General features: G+C 42.1%; 1 protein-coding gene across 7 annotated transcripts in view; it reads left to right on the plus strand.

Moving 5' to 3' along the window:
- PSD3 (pleckstrin and Sec7 domain containing 3) overlaps positions 1–14552 on the plus strand; it is a 674009-nt gene that overhangs the window by 180535 nt on the left and 478922 nt on the right. For all 7 annotated transcript variants that reach the window (XR_011020476.1, XM_068233673.1, XM_068233676.1 and 4 more), the window contains one exon: positions 6866–7874. Coding sequence is in view for 6 of the 7 variants with exons in the window: in XM_068233673.1 (XP_068089774.1) it covers positions 6866–7874 (1009 nt within the window). In the remaining variant the exon portion in view is untranslated. The remainder of the gene's footprint in view (positions 1–6865; positions 7875–14552) is intronic.

Here is a 14552-nt window from a genome sequence, read left to right on the forward strand (position 1 = left end):
TTGCTTCTCTCACCTCTCTAACTTCTGAGTCATATTTGGCCTGAGCTTTCCTCTTTTCTTCCCTGACATGTACGAAATAATTCTACCCCCCAAGACCGGCTTTGCAGCCTCCCAGAATAATAAAGGATCTTGTTTATGTGCTCGATTGTCCTCTTGATACTCATACCACCACATATTAAAGAAAATCTGTAACGAAAAAACCTCCCCTGGGGGGTGCTCTCCTCGGGTGGGGGAAGCCTCCTTATCATATTGAGGCTTCCCCCGTCCTCCTCGGTCCCACGGTGGCGGCGAAAATCCTCCCGGAGCGGCGGCGATGTACATATTTACCTCCGTGGCTCCAGCACAGGCGCAGTATCCGCTCTCTGCACGGAAATGGGCGAAAATAGCCAATCTCCATCGGGCTGCTCTACTGCGCAGGCGCAAGTCTCCCGCGCAGTAGAGCGGGCCCAATGGAGATCGGCTATTTTCACCTATATCCGTAGGAAGAGCCGTAACAGCGCCCCCGCTGGAGCCAGAAAAGGTAAATATTGCACAGCGCAACAAATTGTCGGCTGTGCGTTCCGGGGGCTGCAGCAAGACCGCCGTGGGACACAGGAGGACGGGGAAGCTCAGAGGCTTCCCCCTACTGAGTACCTCCCCCCCCCCCCCCGGGGAACTTTTTTCAGTACAGGTTTTCTTTAAGCAGGTCAGCGAAACCCTCATCCCCATATCCCATATAGCTGGACAGGAAAATGCCAGAATATATCCGATCCCCCTTGGTTTGATTCCTGCTATATCTAAGATTACTGGAGTGTGATCGGATATAATCATATCGGCAATGTCCACACTTACGGTCCGTTGTGAAATTGGGTTAGATACGAAGAAGAGTTCTATGCGAGTCCATAGATCATGAGGATGTGAGTAAAACGTATAGGCCTTATCATATAGATGCAGCCATCTTCAGATATCCTGGAGCCCCAAATCTTCTGCAAAACCTTTTAATTGTCACCTTCTTTTGATACATTGGGGTAGGGTGCCCAGTTTTATCTTCTGAAGTATCTAGCACAGAATTAAAATCCCTACCACCTAATTTGGTCTACCACTTGATAAGATGATCTTGCTGACCTCCCCAAGATAGGTCGTTATCCTCATTCAGGGCATACACGCACAATACATCCAAAACCTCTCCAGCAAGGACATCTCCCTGCATCATCATGTTGTGTTAATAAAATTTTGCGCCCTAGTTGCCTCTTAATTAGTATCAAAACCCCTGCCTTATTTCCTATGGCTGGGTAACCCAATACATGGCCCAATTTTTTTTCATATACAAGAATTGGTTCGCCGTCAGATGCGTCTCTTGTAAAAGGACTATGTCTTGTAACGATTGTGGAACTTCCTCCGTGATCAGCGCACAACGCGTGCGCTGATACAGCGGAAATCCTCCACAAGCGTATAATTGCAGGAACCCAGCAAAAGGTGCTACGCACCCGTAGAGGGAAATTCCTGTCGGCAGATGGCGTTGTGGAGTGCAGAGGAACCAATCCTCTGTACCTCCACAAATGCCAGACAGGAATTGTACGAAGCGCAGAACGCAATCGCAAGAGAAGCGATTGCGAATGAGAACGAGCAAAGGGACAGGTTGTATGTGTGTGCACCAAACTAGTCGTCAACCCGCGACGGTGCACACACCACAGCAGATAAGAAGTAGGAACGCGATCGCGAGAGGTGCGATCGCCAGACGTGACACAAGGCTACAGCAAGGCGGAGCACGAGAGTAGCAAAGGCACAGCAAATCATACAGTGAGGAGATACGGAAAATTACAAACGCTAGCTAACCGCGAACACTGCACTCATTCGCAACAGTGCACGCGGTTATGCGCAGTCTCCACGAGATGAGCACAATAGAGACAAGCACGCCTAACTAACCATCGACAGACAAACATGAAACAGAGGACGCGAACGCTTGCTTAACGGTTACCTCACCGAGCCTCCAGCAAGTGTTCGTAGCAGACAAGACAGACACACGAAAACAGGGACAAGCGAGAGATAGGATCCACAGCACTAGTGAAAGTGGCTAGCGCGATCCAGGAAGACAGAACAGAAGGATCCACAGCACTAGCGCAGGATGCCAGTGCGATCCAGGTAGACAGAACAGAAGGATCCACAGCACTAGCGCAAGGCGAGTGCGATCCAGGAAGGCAGAACAGAAGGATCCACAGCACTAGCGAAAAGGGGCTAGCGCGATTCAAGGAGACAGAACAGAAGGATCCACAGTTCTAGCGCAGGATGCTAGTGCGATCCAAGTGAGACAGAACAGAAGAGATAGCTGGTAGCAACCGCTGCACCAGCTATACTCCAAGAACTGAGATCAGAACGATTTCCTGTCGACCACCGCTGGGACAGGACAATCGCAACAGAACAAACAAAACAGATAAGCAATCCTAACTGCACTAGGGGAACCTGCCTAGCGCAGTTTCAGAAATTACTCTAAGCTGAACTTCAAACAAAGAGTAAGGCTGACACTCCTCCAGGAGTGTTTCACAGGAAGGAATCCTTATGACCAGCCAAGCATTGTGGGAAACACATAGTACTTATAGTACACGCCTCCAATGAATGTGGCCAGGCAATTTGCATGACAACGTATGCAAATTCCTCAGCAAGCACAAGCTGCAAAACTGACAGAAGCTCTTCTTTCCAGAGTCCTGCAGCATGCAAACCTAAACAATGGTCAAAAAGCTGCCTGCCTGCACAGGCAGCTGAGCAGATCATTACATGTCTATTTTAAGTTTTTTGAGATGTCTCAAAACCTTGGACCTTTTTCCCTTGGGATCTAAGGCCTTTAACCTTCCAGTTACCCACCCTTATTACCATTTATCTATATAATTTGTATGATAATTTTGCTAAGTGCCCGAATAGTGCCTCTTGTCATTACGTAATATAAAACTTTCCCTATTCAAGAGCTGATGACGACCCTCCCCCCCCCCCCCCCCCCCCCCACCCCCAACACTTTTGCTACCACATAACTGTTGAACTTGTTATCCAATATAACCCGGGGTTGATACCCCGTCTCACAAACCATAACATTACTTCACTTTTTTCCTCTCAGCGCAGGAGTACTTCATGGTTTTGACCCCATCAAACCCACCCAGACCAACTGTGCTATGAACAAACTTGTTGCTATTTAAAGCATTCTACGAAACATTTTTTGTGCTGAGTATGTACTCAGCTGCGTAGCAGTGCCCTCAGATGCAGCCAGGTAAAATTCTGCAAAAGTTCAATCCTACCCTTACGCTTCATTAGGTGTTGGGGACTTTGTAGGACTTGTTTATCTCTGCTCAGCCAAAAATCCCTCTGCATTTTCTGCTGTTGTGAAGACACATGTGTTTCATTATCTGAGTCAGTGACTCGCAGAATGGCCGAGTAAAGTAAAGCAAATTTCCACTTTCTCTTGACACACTCCGCACATGCCTTATTAAATTTCTGCCTCTGTTTTGAGACTTCTATCGAGAAATCATTGAAGAGCCTCAGCACATGTCCCTCATACTCCAACTTTTGATTTATCTTCCGATATGCATGCATAATGGCAACTTTGTTTTACCAGACTCCGGTGGTGGGTGTCCCACTCTGTGCACTCTTTCCACCTTGCAAGTCTCTGATAACCCCAGCAGATGAGGTATGGTTTCTGTGCATTGCCCCTGAAGAGTATTGGGTAGATAACTCTCGGGAAGACCCACCAATCTTAAATTGCTCCTTCTAGAGCGATTCTCTAAGTCCTCGATTTTACTGCGCATATCCTTATTCTCTTTTAAGATCTTATCTATAGTACCTTTAGAAGTGGCTTGCTCATCCTCAAGTTTAGATATACGATTTTCTATTTGTTGAATTTGCTTGGTATGGGCCTGGATATCCTTCTGGATTTTCTTTAATGACTGCGTCACTGCTGCTTGTATCATGGCTTCAAGCTTGGGCTTCAGTTGCCACCACTTCCCTGGCAATTTTGGAGCTTCGGGACAAGATTTGCTCCCCTCCGCCAAGATCTTCTGACTCACTGTCCCAATCTCGGCTCTGGCTTTCTGACACTTCCCACTCCTGTGATTTTTGCTTCGTCCTGTGTGGGAATGATCTGGGAGTCAGTCTTGCGGACCTTCTCCTTCGGCGCCATCTTTGCTGGATCTCCGCCTGTTGTTTTTTTTCTTCTTGGAGCACGTTAAATAACGGTCCATTCAGTTCTCTCTGGCAGTGTGCGGTGTTGGGGGAGCTTCCCCTTGCCCATCACTGCAATCTGGGGGCACTTCAGCTGCTATTTCGCTGCTGTATGTCGGGCGGGCTGACAGAGCTCCCTCGCTAGCCTCCTGCCATCAAGGTGCCGGAACTGGAAGTTTTATGCACTTTTGATTGCGGTAACTTTAGTGAACCTATAATAAAAAAAATTAAAAAATTATGCGATGATGAATTGTTTGTGTTTTGCTAATTATAAATTAAGCTCCGAAAACTGAACAGCTGCTGACAAATGTGCCTTTCTAGTTGAAAAAACAAATAGAAGTAATGAGAAGTGATGAACTATTCAGCACTAAAACCTTATCTGAGTTCTCAGTTCCTTAGCTGTTTTTTTGCTTTTTGGGAAACGGGACTGAATTTGACAAGCTCATTTACATAGATAACAACTCTAATTTATTTTTAACTCCTACTGTACATGTAAACAAAGGGACAATTTCATAGGGCCTGTTTCTACTAGCTACAGATTTGCTGTCTATCTGTAGAAGGGCTTGCCATCCAAATCGCACTGCAATGCGAATCTGGATGGTATGCTGCAGATTTTTGTTCTGTGCATGGTATGGCTTAGTGATTCGGGCTGCGACTACGCAGCAGAATGGGAGCTGCGGCCGAATCGGAAACTGCTGTAGCTTCCATTGGAAGTAAGCCCTTAGCAGTGCTAGGACTATATGTACCCAGCTTCATCTCATCATGTTACATGTCACTTTAGGTACGCTTTAAAGACTGAACTTTCTTCATTAATTCTGCACAGCCCCTTAAAGTGTACGTTTTCTGAAGCTCTGGTACATAAAATGAGATACTTACCAAGAGAGAGAAGCCTCAGAATCCTAATGAGGCTTCCCTTGCTCCTCCGTGGTCCCCCGTCGCTGAGTGCGGCTGCCAGGAAGATTAGCGACAATGCATTGTCGATAATCACATCGTGGCCTTGCAGCTCCTCTTCCTGGTTGAAGTGCACATGCACGTGGACTCCGTGCTACTGTGCATGCACGGGCGGGCTCGCACAACCATTTTGTGCACTTCAACCAGGAAGAGGAGCTGCGCAGCCCCGATGTGAAGGGGGGCCACACGCTCAGCAGCTGGAGGATTGGAACAACCGAGGGAACCCTCATTAGGATTTGGAGGTTTCCCTCTCTAAGTAATAAGTGATAGATTTTGAATCTGAGTTTCAGGTTGGGGTTCGCTTTAATGCCCTTTCATATACTGTAATCACATGTCATGTTATTATTCTTAGAATTATTATTATTATTATTATTATGATTATTTCTAGAGATGGCCAATGAAATACAAATAACCCTGATTTGATGCTGAATTGTGTAATTGTTTGTTCACATTTTCTTAGCTTAAAAATGTGCCAACCAAACCCCATTTAAGATTAATTTGATTGATCCATTGTCAAGTTGCCTTTAATTAACATTTTGCATAATTCTGCATCAAGTTTGAATTATTTGCAACTCATTGACCATCTGTAATCCTTTTCATATGATTATTTATGCTTAAGCTGCATAGATATTTGGTAAATACCTTTCCTTACCTCTACAGGTATTTCAGTACAAACCAGTAGTAAACATACTTTAAATTACTATGCAAGCATCAGAAAATGTGCAAACCCAAAAAAGATAAAGATGATTATTCTCCGAAGAGTAATGTAAATGGCTCCTATTTACAATACTCTTCGGAGAATAATCATCTTTATCTTTTTTGGATTTGCACATTTTCTGATGCTTGCATAGTAATTTAAAGTATGTTTACTACTGGTTTGTACTGAAATACCTGTAGAGGTAAGGAAAGGTATTTACCAAATATCTATGCAGCTTTATTTTTTTTTTTACCATCAGGTCTAATTATATGGCCATATCCATAAAGGACATCTGTGTACAACTGCTCCATCTAGTGGGACACAAACTTAACTAACACGTTCCATAAAGAATTTTGATATGATATTATTATTTTAAATCTTGTAAGGGCTGACCATTTAGGAGGTGTGCCAAGAAAACTGGTGCACAAGCTAAACAGGTGTCCAGAACAATTAGTCACAAATCCTGTTTGATTTAACATTTAAAACCATTTCTCTCCAAAAATTCACATTTGCACATTTTATTTTTTCTTTTGTTTTGATCAGGGTCAGAGTAATACTTGCCTGTACTTTATGTGAAGTGAAAACCTAGCCTTTTTTTCCCCCCTTTTCAAAATCTATGCGTCACCATAGACTAACATGCCTTCCGGGCTGACGCAGATCGACGCAACTCGACGCAGAATTCACGCGGTAACGTAGTTCTGGCCCTGCATCAGGGATGCGGCGAAAAAATTCACTTCCGTCGTGCTGTAACGTGGCAGTATTGCCCGGCGGTGGGGTGCGGTAAAAATACAGCACCACACCGCCCCGTTGTGAAAGGGCCCTGAGGCTGCAAAAGTAGCAATAATGTTTGCCTTCCTCCAACCACCGAGTAGGCTCCCTTTTTGGTGTACTGTGCAGTGGCTTGCATGATCTGGGAAACTCTACCTATGGGGGCACATGTATTGTAGATTACATGCAAGTTGGCCATTCTTTGATTACTGGACATGTTTGTGACTGCTTTTTTTTTTTTTTTTTTTTTTTTTCTTTGTTCCACAGATGACCCTGGAAACACAAGATTACTTCCACAGGCTGCTAGTGTCATCAATGAATTCCCAGAATACGGGACAACAGAAGCTACAGAGAATGACGCATTCAGAGCTGTTTATGGACATTTAGGTGAACCAACACAATGCTTAGAAGAAAGAAGCGAACCTCAGAATTTAAACCCTGTAGTATATAGTGACCATTTCATACAGCAACCTAAACAATATTTACATAATGAAGTAAATAGTGGGCCGCAGCATTTAGAATACAGTGCAGACCTTAACTGTTCAATACAACAAGAGCTTAAATCAGAGGCAGGATGTACATTTGATGTGGAAAGCAATGTGGATAAAGCTAGTTTCCCAAGTCCTCATACAGCAGAAGAGTTTATTGAGGTGATGGTTCCATGTGAACAGGAGACCCCAGTTACTCCTACAGCACAGGCTCTTCAGGAAAGGAAATCCTATTTATATGTAGAGAGAGAGCTGGCAGCAATCTCAGAAGAGGAAACACTCTCTGAATCCTCCTTATCACAGATCACAGAAATTGCCGACTATCCCAGATCACAACACAATAATTCATCCTCCACATCAACTATCATGAACCACAGCAATGCTGAAGTAGAAAGTACTGTTATAAGCAGAGTGAGCTCTGAAGAGAATGATGGCTCAGATCAGACAAAATCTCCTTCTCCAGTATGTACAGAAAATGCTGCTATTAATGGCATAGGTGCATCAACGGTACAGAAAGATATTGAGGTTCGGTGGGAGGACAATTCGCCTTCTATGACGGATGAAAAACAAAAGGATACAAAGTCACGTTCAGCTTCAGGAACAAATATTTACATTCCGGACCCTGAGAGGACTAGTGGCATTATGGGGGCATCTTTGTCATCTGTAATTCAGAGGCCTAGGAGTGTTTCTGACACTTGTCAATATCGTGATGGAATTGACAATGAAGTCTTCACAAGACATTCAGATCCTGGTGAAGATATGCTTGAACAAGTCCGATATTCCAAAAGGTAAGAATTATGAATAGAACAGCTTTTATGAGCGGTAAAGCCTCTCTGGTCTTCCCTTTAATTGTCTCATTGCCTCTCTCCTTCTCGTACTAGATAACAAGAGTTCACGGAGTTCAGTTGTCATTCTAACATTGATCAGAGGTGATTCTGGGGAGTCATTTTTGAAATGTATTACAATGTAATCACAGATCAAATGCAACAACTAAACTCAGTTGTGTTTCCAGACATAAGGGATAAACTGCAAAGCAAATCCAATTACAGTAGAAGAGAAATATATTGTAAATGAAGAGTGATGTAGATAGGCCATTGCAGACCTATCAAACAGAAAAAGTCGGTGAACAGCTACTGTTGGAGAGGCTGTGTGTCAGCCGACCTCACCAGTGGAGTCAGCAACACACACACACACACACACACACACACACACACACACACACACACACACACACACACACACACACACACACACACACACACACACACACACACACACACACACACACACACAACACACCCCACACACAAACACACACACACACACAAACACACCCCACACACAAACACACCACACACACAAACACACACACCCCACACACAAACACACCCCACACACAAACACACACACCCCACACAAACACACACACCCCACACAAACACACCCTTTGCTGATTGGCTATTTGTATTTGATAAACGATCAGTGTATGAAGTAAACAGTTGTACATCACATATAAATAAGATCTATAATATTATTATTTAGTATTTATATAGCGCTCCTCTCACCTTCATATTTCCAACAGGGTGCTGTTCCTCCTGCCTTCACTATAACAGTACATGACACTCAGTTGTAGCCAAGGAACACATCTGTATTAACACATGCCCAGAACTAAATTACATTTATAAGGGATTGAATCCATATGCATATGGAGGACAGCTATTATGTATATCCACCTTTAGTATTACTAGGCAATGTATAATGGATTAATATAAAAGAGATCTGGAAAAAACTATGAACAGCAGGTACTCACAAAGGGAGGTTGCCAAGGGGCAACCAACCACTGCAGGCATGTGGAGATCAACAAACCCGACTCCACTCGAGGTCCAGGCTAGCCAGAGATGGTCGCACTTTTTGAGAAAAAGGCCCTAGGAGCACGTAAAGTGGCCAAATAAAGTGCTTCACTGTGTAAAGAGCCGAAGTTTTAAAGAACTTTAAAGTCCGAGGTGAGGAGCCTGGATTTTGTGTTTTTTTTTTTATAGTGAGGAATATGGAGAGCTTTTTTATCAGCTTCCATACACCTCTTTGCATCATAACCCATTCCTCTTACAAAGGGGTTTGCATGTCTGATCTATCTATTTTCATTGCTTTTTCTCTCCCATCAACCACAGTTTATAAACCCTTTGAACTATCCCAGGAACCTCTCCCCTATCACAAGTGACCCCTTCCATTTACTTATATACAGTATTGTCCCATTTATCCATAACTCAACTAATGAGCAGTCTCAACCAACCAGAACAAATCACTGGCAGTACTCACAGTGGTGAAGGCCAATTTCTTTGGCTGTTTGTAGCGAGCAAAAGAGGAAAAAAATCATCTTACCCTGTCAGTGTGGTAAATAAAGTGCCTTACTCAGCATGGGAAGAATCAGGTTTACTAGTGGCGCACAGAGCTAGAGGGTTTTTTTCATTCTCTTTGTTGAAGACTGACCCCTTTTTTTTCCTTAAATAGATACCCAAATTTATGTAGATCACTTAGGGCCCTGTTTCACACTGAAAATCGCTGCAAAATCCCAGCTATTTTTCCGCAATTCTGTTTGCAATTCTCGTTCATGGAGCAATTCTTGTTCCCGGAATGAGGATTGCAAATGCAATCGCGGCAAAATGCTGACACAATTTTCAGCATGAAACGGACTGCCTTTCACAGTTCTTTTCTACTATTTCTGCTATTTCTCTGCTCTCCACTAGGCTGCTAATTAAGTGCTCTGTCCAATCCTGTGCTGCTGCTATTTCTCTGCTCTCCACTAGGTTGCTATGCCAGTGCTATGTCTGATGCTCCTATGCCTACAGTATTCTATTATGCTACTGATATTAAGGGCTTGATATCTCCGCATTCATAGCTCTTACACACTCCAATTTTGAGGTTAGGAAGAGGGAGCCCCTCCCCCCCGCCAACTATCTCTGTGCCAAATTGCAGCGCTCAAACTCCCTGCTGGATCCAGAGATAGGGTATATTTATGCCATCCTACTAACCCTCAAAAAATTTGGAGTGTGTGGGAATTATGAGCGCTGAGATATCCAGCCTTTAAAGGCCCACTATCGTGAAAATCATAAAATTTTAAATACATGTAAACACATGCAAATACAAAGTACATTGCTTCCCGAGTAAAATGAGACATAAATTACTTTTCTCCTATGTTACTGTCACTTCTAGTAGGTAATAGAAATATGACAGAACCAACAGGTTTTGGACTAGCCCATCTCCTCAAGGGGTGGGGGGGTCTCTCTGTTTTTTTTTTTTTTTTTTACAAGAGCACTTAATAAATAGCAGTGGTCTGTCTAAGTGCCAAAAAAGTGTACAGGGATCAGGGAGGCTGGCCAGCATCGCTGTATAAATCCTTTTCAGGGAGTGACTTTATACAGCATAAAGGCCATTCTGAGAATTCCCAATGAAGACATGGCTAGCCAAAAACCTGTCGGTTCTGTCAGATTTCTACTACCTACTATAAGTGACCGCAACATGGGAGAAAAGTAATTTATTGTTTATTTTACTCTGGGAAAAGCATACTTCTTATTGTATGTGTTTACATGTATTTTTAATTTTACAATTTTTTTGCAATAGTGGTCTTTTAATATCAGCATATTCAAATCAGGAATGAGCTGCATGTGATGTCATTACCCAAAAGGCTGTGCATCAGTAGGCTGAATTTTAATTAGGCCTACACTATGGGAGGGGTTCCACCTTTTAAACCTGGGTTTCAATTGGCTGCAGGACTATTCCCTTCTGAGAACTGGCTGCTCCCTAACAAACTTGCCATCCGCTTCACACTTACCATTTCCACCTTGCTGTTCTTCTTTAATACAGAGTTCATGGTATGTATGTAGAGTGGGGTATAGTACCGCATTAGCTAGGCCTTTTTTTAACATGGAGTCTCAAGCAACCAGAAACCACACTTATCCAGCATCAGCCAATCCCCATTGGTTTGGGCTGAAATTGATCAAATGAACCACTTCAGCCCGAGAGCAATTTTTACATATAGGCTCTGCTCCCATTCATTCGCCAATAACTTTATTACTACTTATCACACCTAAATGATCTATATAATGTTTTTTTCAGGACAAATTATGCTTTTAGTGTGTGTTAATTTTGTTTAGTAATCACCTTTTTTTTCTATGAATTTTAAAGGGAAAATAAGGGAAAAAAATGGAAAAAACAAACTATTTCTCCAATTACATCCATTATAGCCTTACATTAAACAATGCTGAGTACAAGTTAAAAAAACTAATTGTATTTGCTCATCCATCCTGATTATTGCAACATTTAGATTATGTTCCTAGCACAATGTATGGTGACAATATTGTATTTGGAAATAAAGGTGTCTTTTTTTTTTTCCTGTTTTTTTGTTTTTTGCTTTCTCATTGTACACTATTGATGATTACAAGACCTTATTTTCAAAAATAATAGTAATATACTCCCATGGCATAAATATTTAAAAAGCCAGGTTCCTAAGGTAACAATATATGTTATTTCTTTTATATTCTGTCACTTTCACTGTCATTTCAAAAGTCTCTTATTTTGGTACAGAATATGTGAAATTTAATTTCTTTTGATTCAGTTTGTGACTAAAAAGAATACAGGAGACATGGGCCTCAACCCTAAAACTCTTTAAACTGTATTCTACTACCTCTCACGGTTAAAATGATACCATATATGTCTCTTGTAGTGTTGCTAAAACTTTCCCAAGTTTGATTATAATTCTGAAAATGACTTTTTATGTTTTGATTGAGTTTGTCCCTACCTATTTTTTTATGTGACGTGGGACACAGCTTTTAGACACCAAAATTAATTATACAACTCGTCCCGGTTAACATGATACCACATGTGTCTAATTTAGTAACAAACTGGAAGTGCACTCTCCACAACAACACTAGACAAATATATCCGTCCAATTGCCTTTAAGTGGTTAAACGATCAAGACGAGTGAATATTTATATCGGTCTTTTCTCCTGGCAGACTCAAAGCGCCAGAGCTGCAGCCACTAGGACACGCTCTATAGGCAGTAGCAGTAGTAGCAGTGTTAGGAAGTCTAGCCCAAAGTCTCTCCTCACTGAATAGGTGCTGGCTTACTGAGCAGGAAGAGCCTGGTCTCCCATGTCAGAGGCAGACCCCTTAACCAGTACACTTCCTAGCTACTTCTACACTATCCCGTGGCAGTTATGGCATACGATAGTTGCAAATGATTAATACGGTGGAACCCCCGGCCGCTGTCTCTCCCAAATGTTTTATGTGCCCCCTGTCAAGCCGCCCGCTGAGTGTTGCTGTATTTCTGCATTCGGGTCCCACCTGACTACTGGCAAATAGCATGTGGCAAATGGCAAACGTCACATGTGCGCCGTATGTTACAATGCCGGATGGGCAGCCAACCTATATCTCTGATCAGATTGGATCAGAGAGAGATCTGTCTCTTGGTCGAATCTACCCATCATCGCTAGATGTATGGACACCTTTAGGCAGGGGACACACTTGACTATTTTTGTGTGCGGTTTCTGCACAGAAAAACTGATTTTAACTGAAAAATATTAATCAATGTGCTAGTTCACACTTAATGTGGTTTATGCGCACTGACAATAAAAGTGACATCCTGCAGGATAATTTTGTACATTTTCTCCGTGAATTACGTTAGCAGCTGTGAAAAACAACTGCGTTTTTCTGCATACAAACTGTCATGGTGTGTATAAAATGAACGCAGAAAAACTTGTGTGAAAACAAGTGTGTCCCCTGCCTTAGTATACAATGCTTACATTAGATTTACCAAACCGTAAACGCTTCCAGTGATATTTTATATTGCAAAATTATATTGCAAAAGCTACACACATTTAAAATGCAGTTACACACATTTAAATAGCAGTTAAAAAATATATAAAATATCTAACCTAAACTACTAGGGCTTTAAATCCATTTTATTTCAGATTACAGTTTGTTGTTCTGGGGTGATAGCTTACAGCACTATATCAAATGTCCCACAAAGGCAATTACTTCTACTTAGTGGAGACTTGAACATTTAAAATGATTAATGACATTGTACCTTTTATAAGTCTAACAAGTGATTAGAGTAATTAGTTGGTTGTAATCTTTTAAGCTTCAAATAACATTAGCACAAATGAGAAGAAGTAAAGTTAAAGAGAACCTGAACTGAAAATTAAAAGTCAAAATAAACATAAACACGTCATACTTGCCTCCTGTGTAGTCTACTTCTCAATCTCTTTCTCCTCTCCTGCGTCCCATTTGTCCACTGCGATCAGTGGAATTCTCCATCCTCCATTTTGAAAATGGCCATTTTCCCATAACAGCTTCCTAGTCAGCACACTGTTAAACTGTAATATCGCCCACCTGAGACATAGGGAAACATGGACATTACCTTGCACATTCAGTTGTAACTGACAGCACTTAATATATAACTGACAGCAACTGGTATATTTCAGTTCTGACAAAATATTGTCAGAACTGGAAGGTATCACTGCAAAAAGAAAATGGTGAGCTTCTTAGAGGAACTGATGGTGAGGTAATTATGTAATATTCATTTGCAGCTACATCATGTGTTTATTTTCAATATTTTTTCTCAGTTCAGGTTCCCTTTAAGTCATACATTTTTTTAATGATTCAGTGTTTATAATTTCCCACCGAATATTTTAGAAATTGCCAGTTAGAAACTTGTTTGGCAATCTGTTACCAAACCAAACTATGGATGCAGATGCACTGTGGATGCAGACATTGCATGATATTTTTAGAAATGTATAATCTTTTACTCTGGGGTTACGTTGCTGGTTCATCTTGAGGCTGGGGTGTTAGACTGACATACCAGCAGTGCAAGAGCCATATTGAATCTGAGTGTTCATTAGAGATCTAAGAATGTTTTAGTTTTTTCTCAAGCACACTGTCCAGGCATTTTACATCAAATGTTAATGATTCATTAGATAAGCAAAAGTACAGAAAAGAAGCATTGATTACAGTCATTCTAGTAATCCCAGGTAAGACCAATATACGTATGATACACTGGTACAACTTAAGCAGGAACAACCCCTAGATTAAAATGATGTACCTTAAAGTCAGTGCAAAAGTCTTTATTCAGTGAGATTTTGAAACCTATGTAAATGTTAGGGTTTTTGATGTAATCTAAAAACACCAGACCAAATCCTTCACGGAGCAGATTTAGGGATCTGGGGCCAGTGCATCCTGAGAGTGGAATATCTGGCAGGGACTTAAAATGCTCACAAAGATATAAACATTAGGTTATCCTGTTGGGACTATAAACTTCAACACAGGGGTTAATTGCACATACTCACGGGCTACAGTTGCCGCTGGTCGCTAGCACACGGGAGCGTGTGCGCGACAGACCGGCGACAGCTCGTCGCTGGGTCCCTCTGCATACACACTGCGGAAGGGGACTGGTGGTGCGACGGAAGCTGTCG

Source organism: Hyperolius riggenbachi, chromosome 1 (assembly GCF_040937935.1).
Source record: "Hyperolius riggenbachi isolate aHypRig1 chromosome 1, aHypRig1.pri, whole genome shotgun sequence".
Taxonomy (NCBI): Eukaryota; Metazoa; Chordata; class Amphibia; order Anura; family Hyperoliidae; genus Hyperolius; species Hyperolius riggenbachi.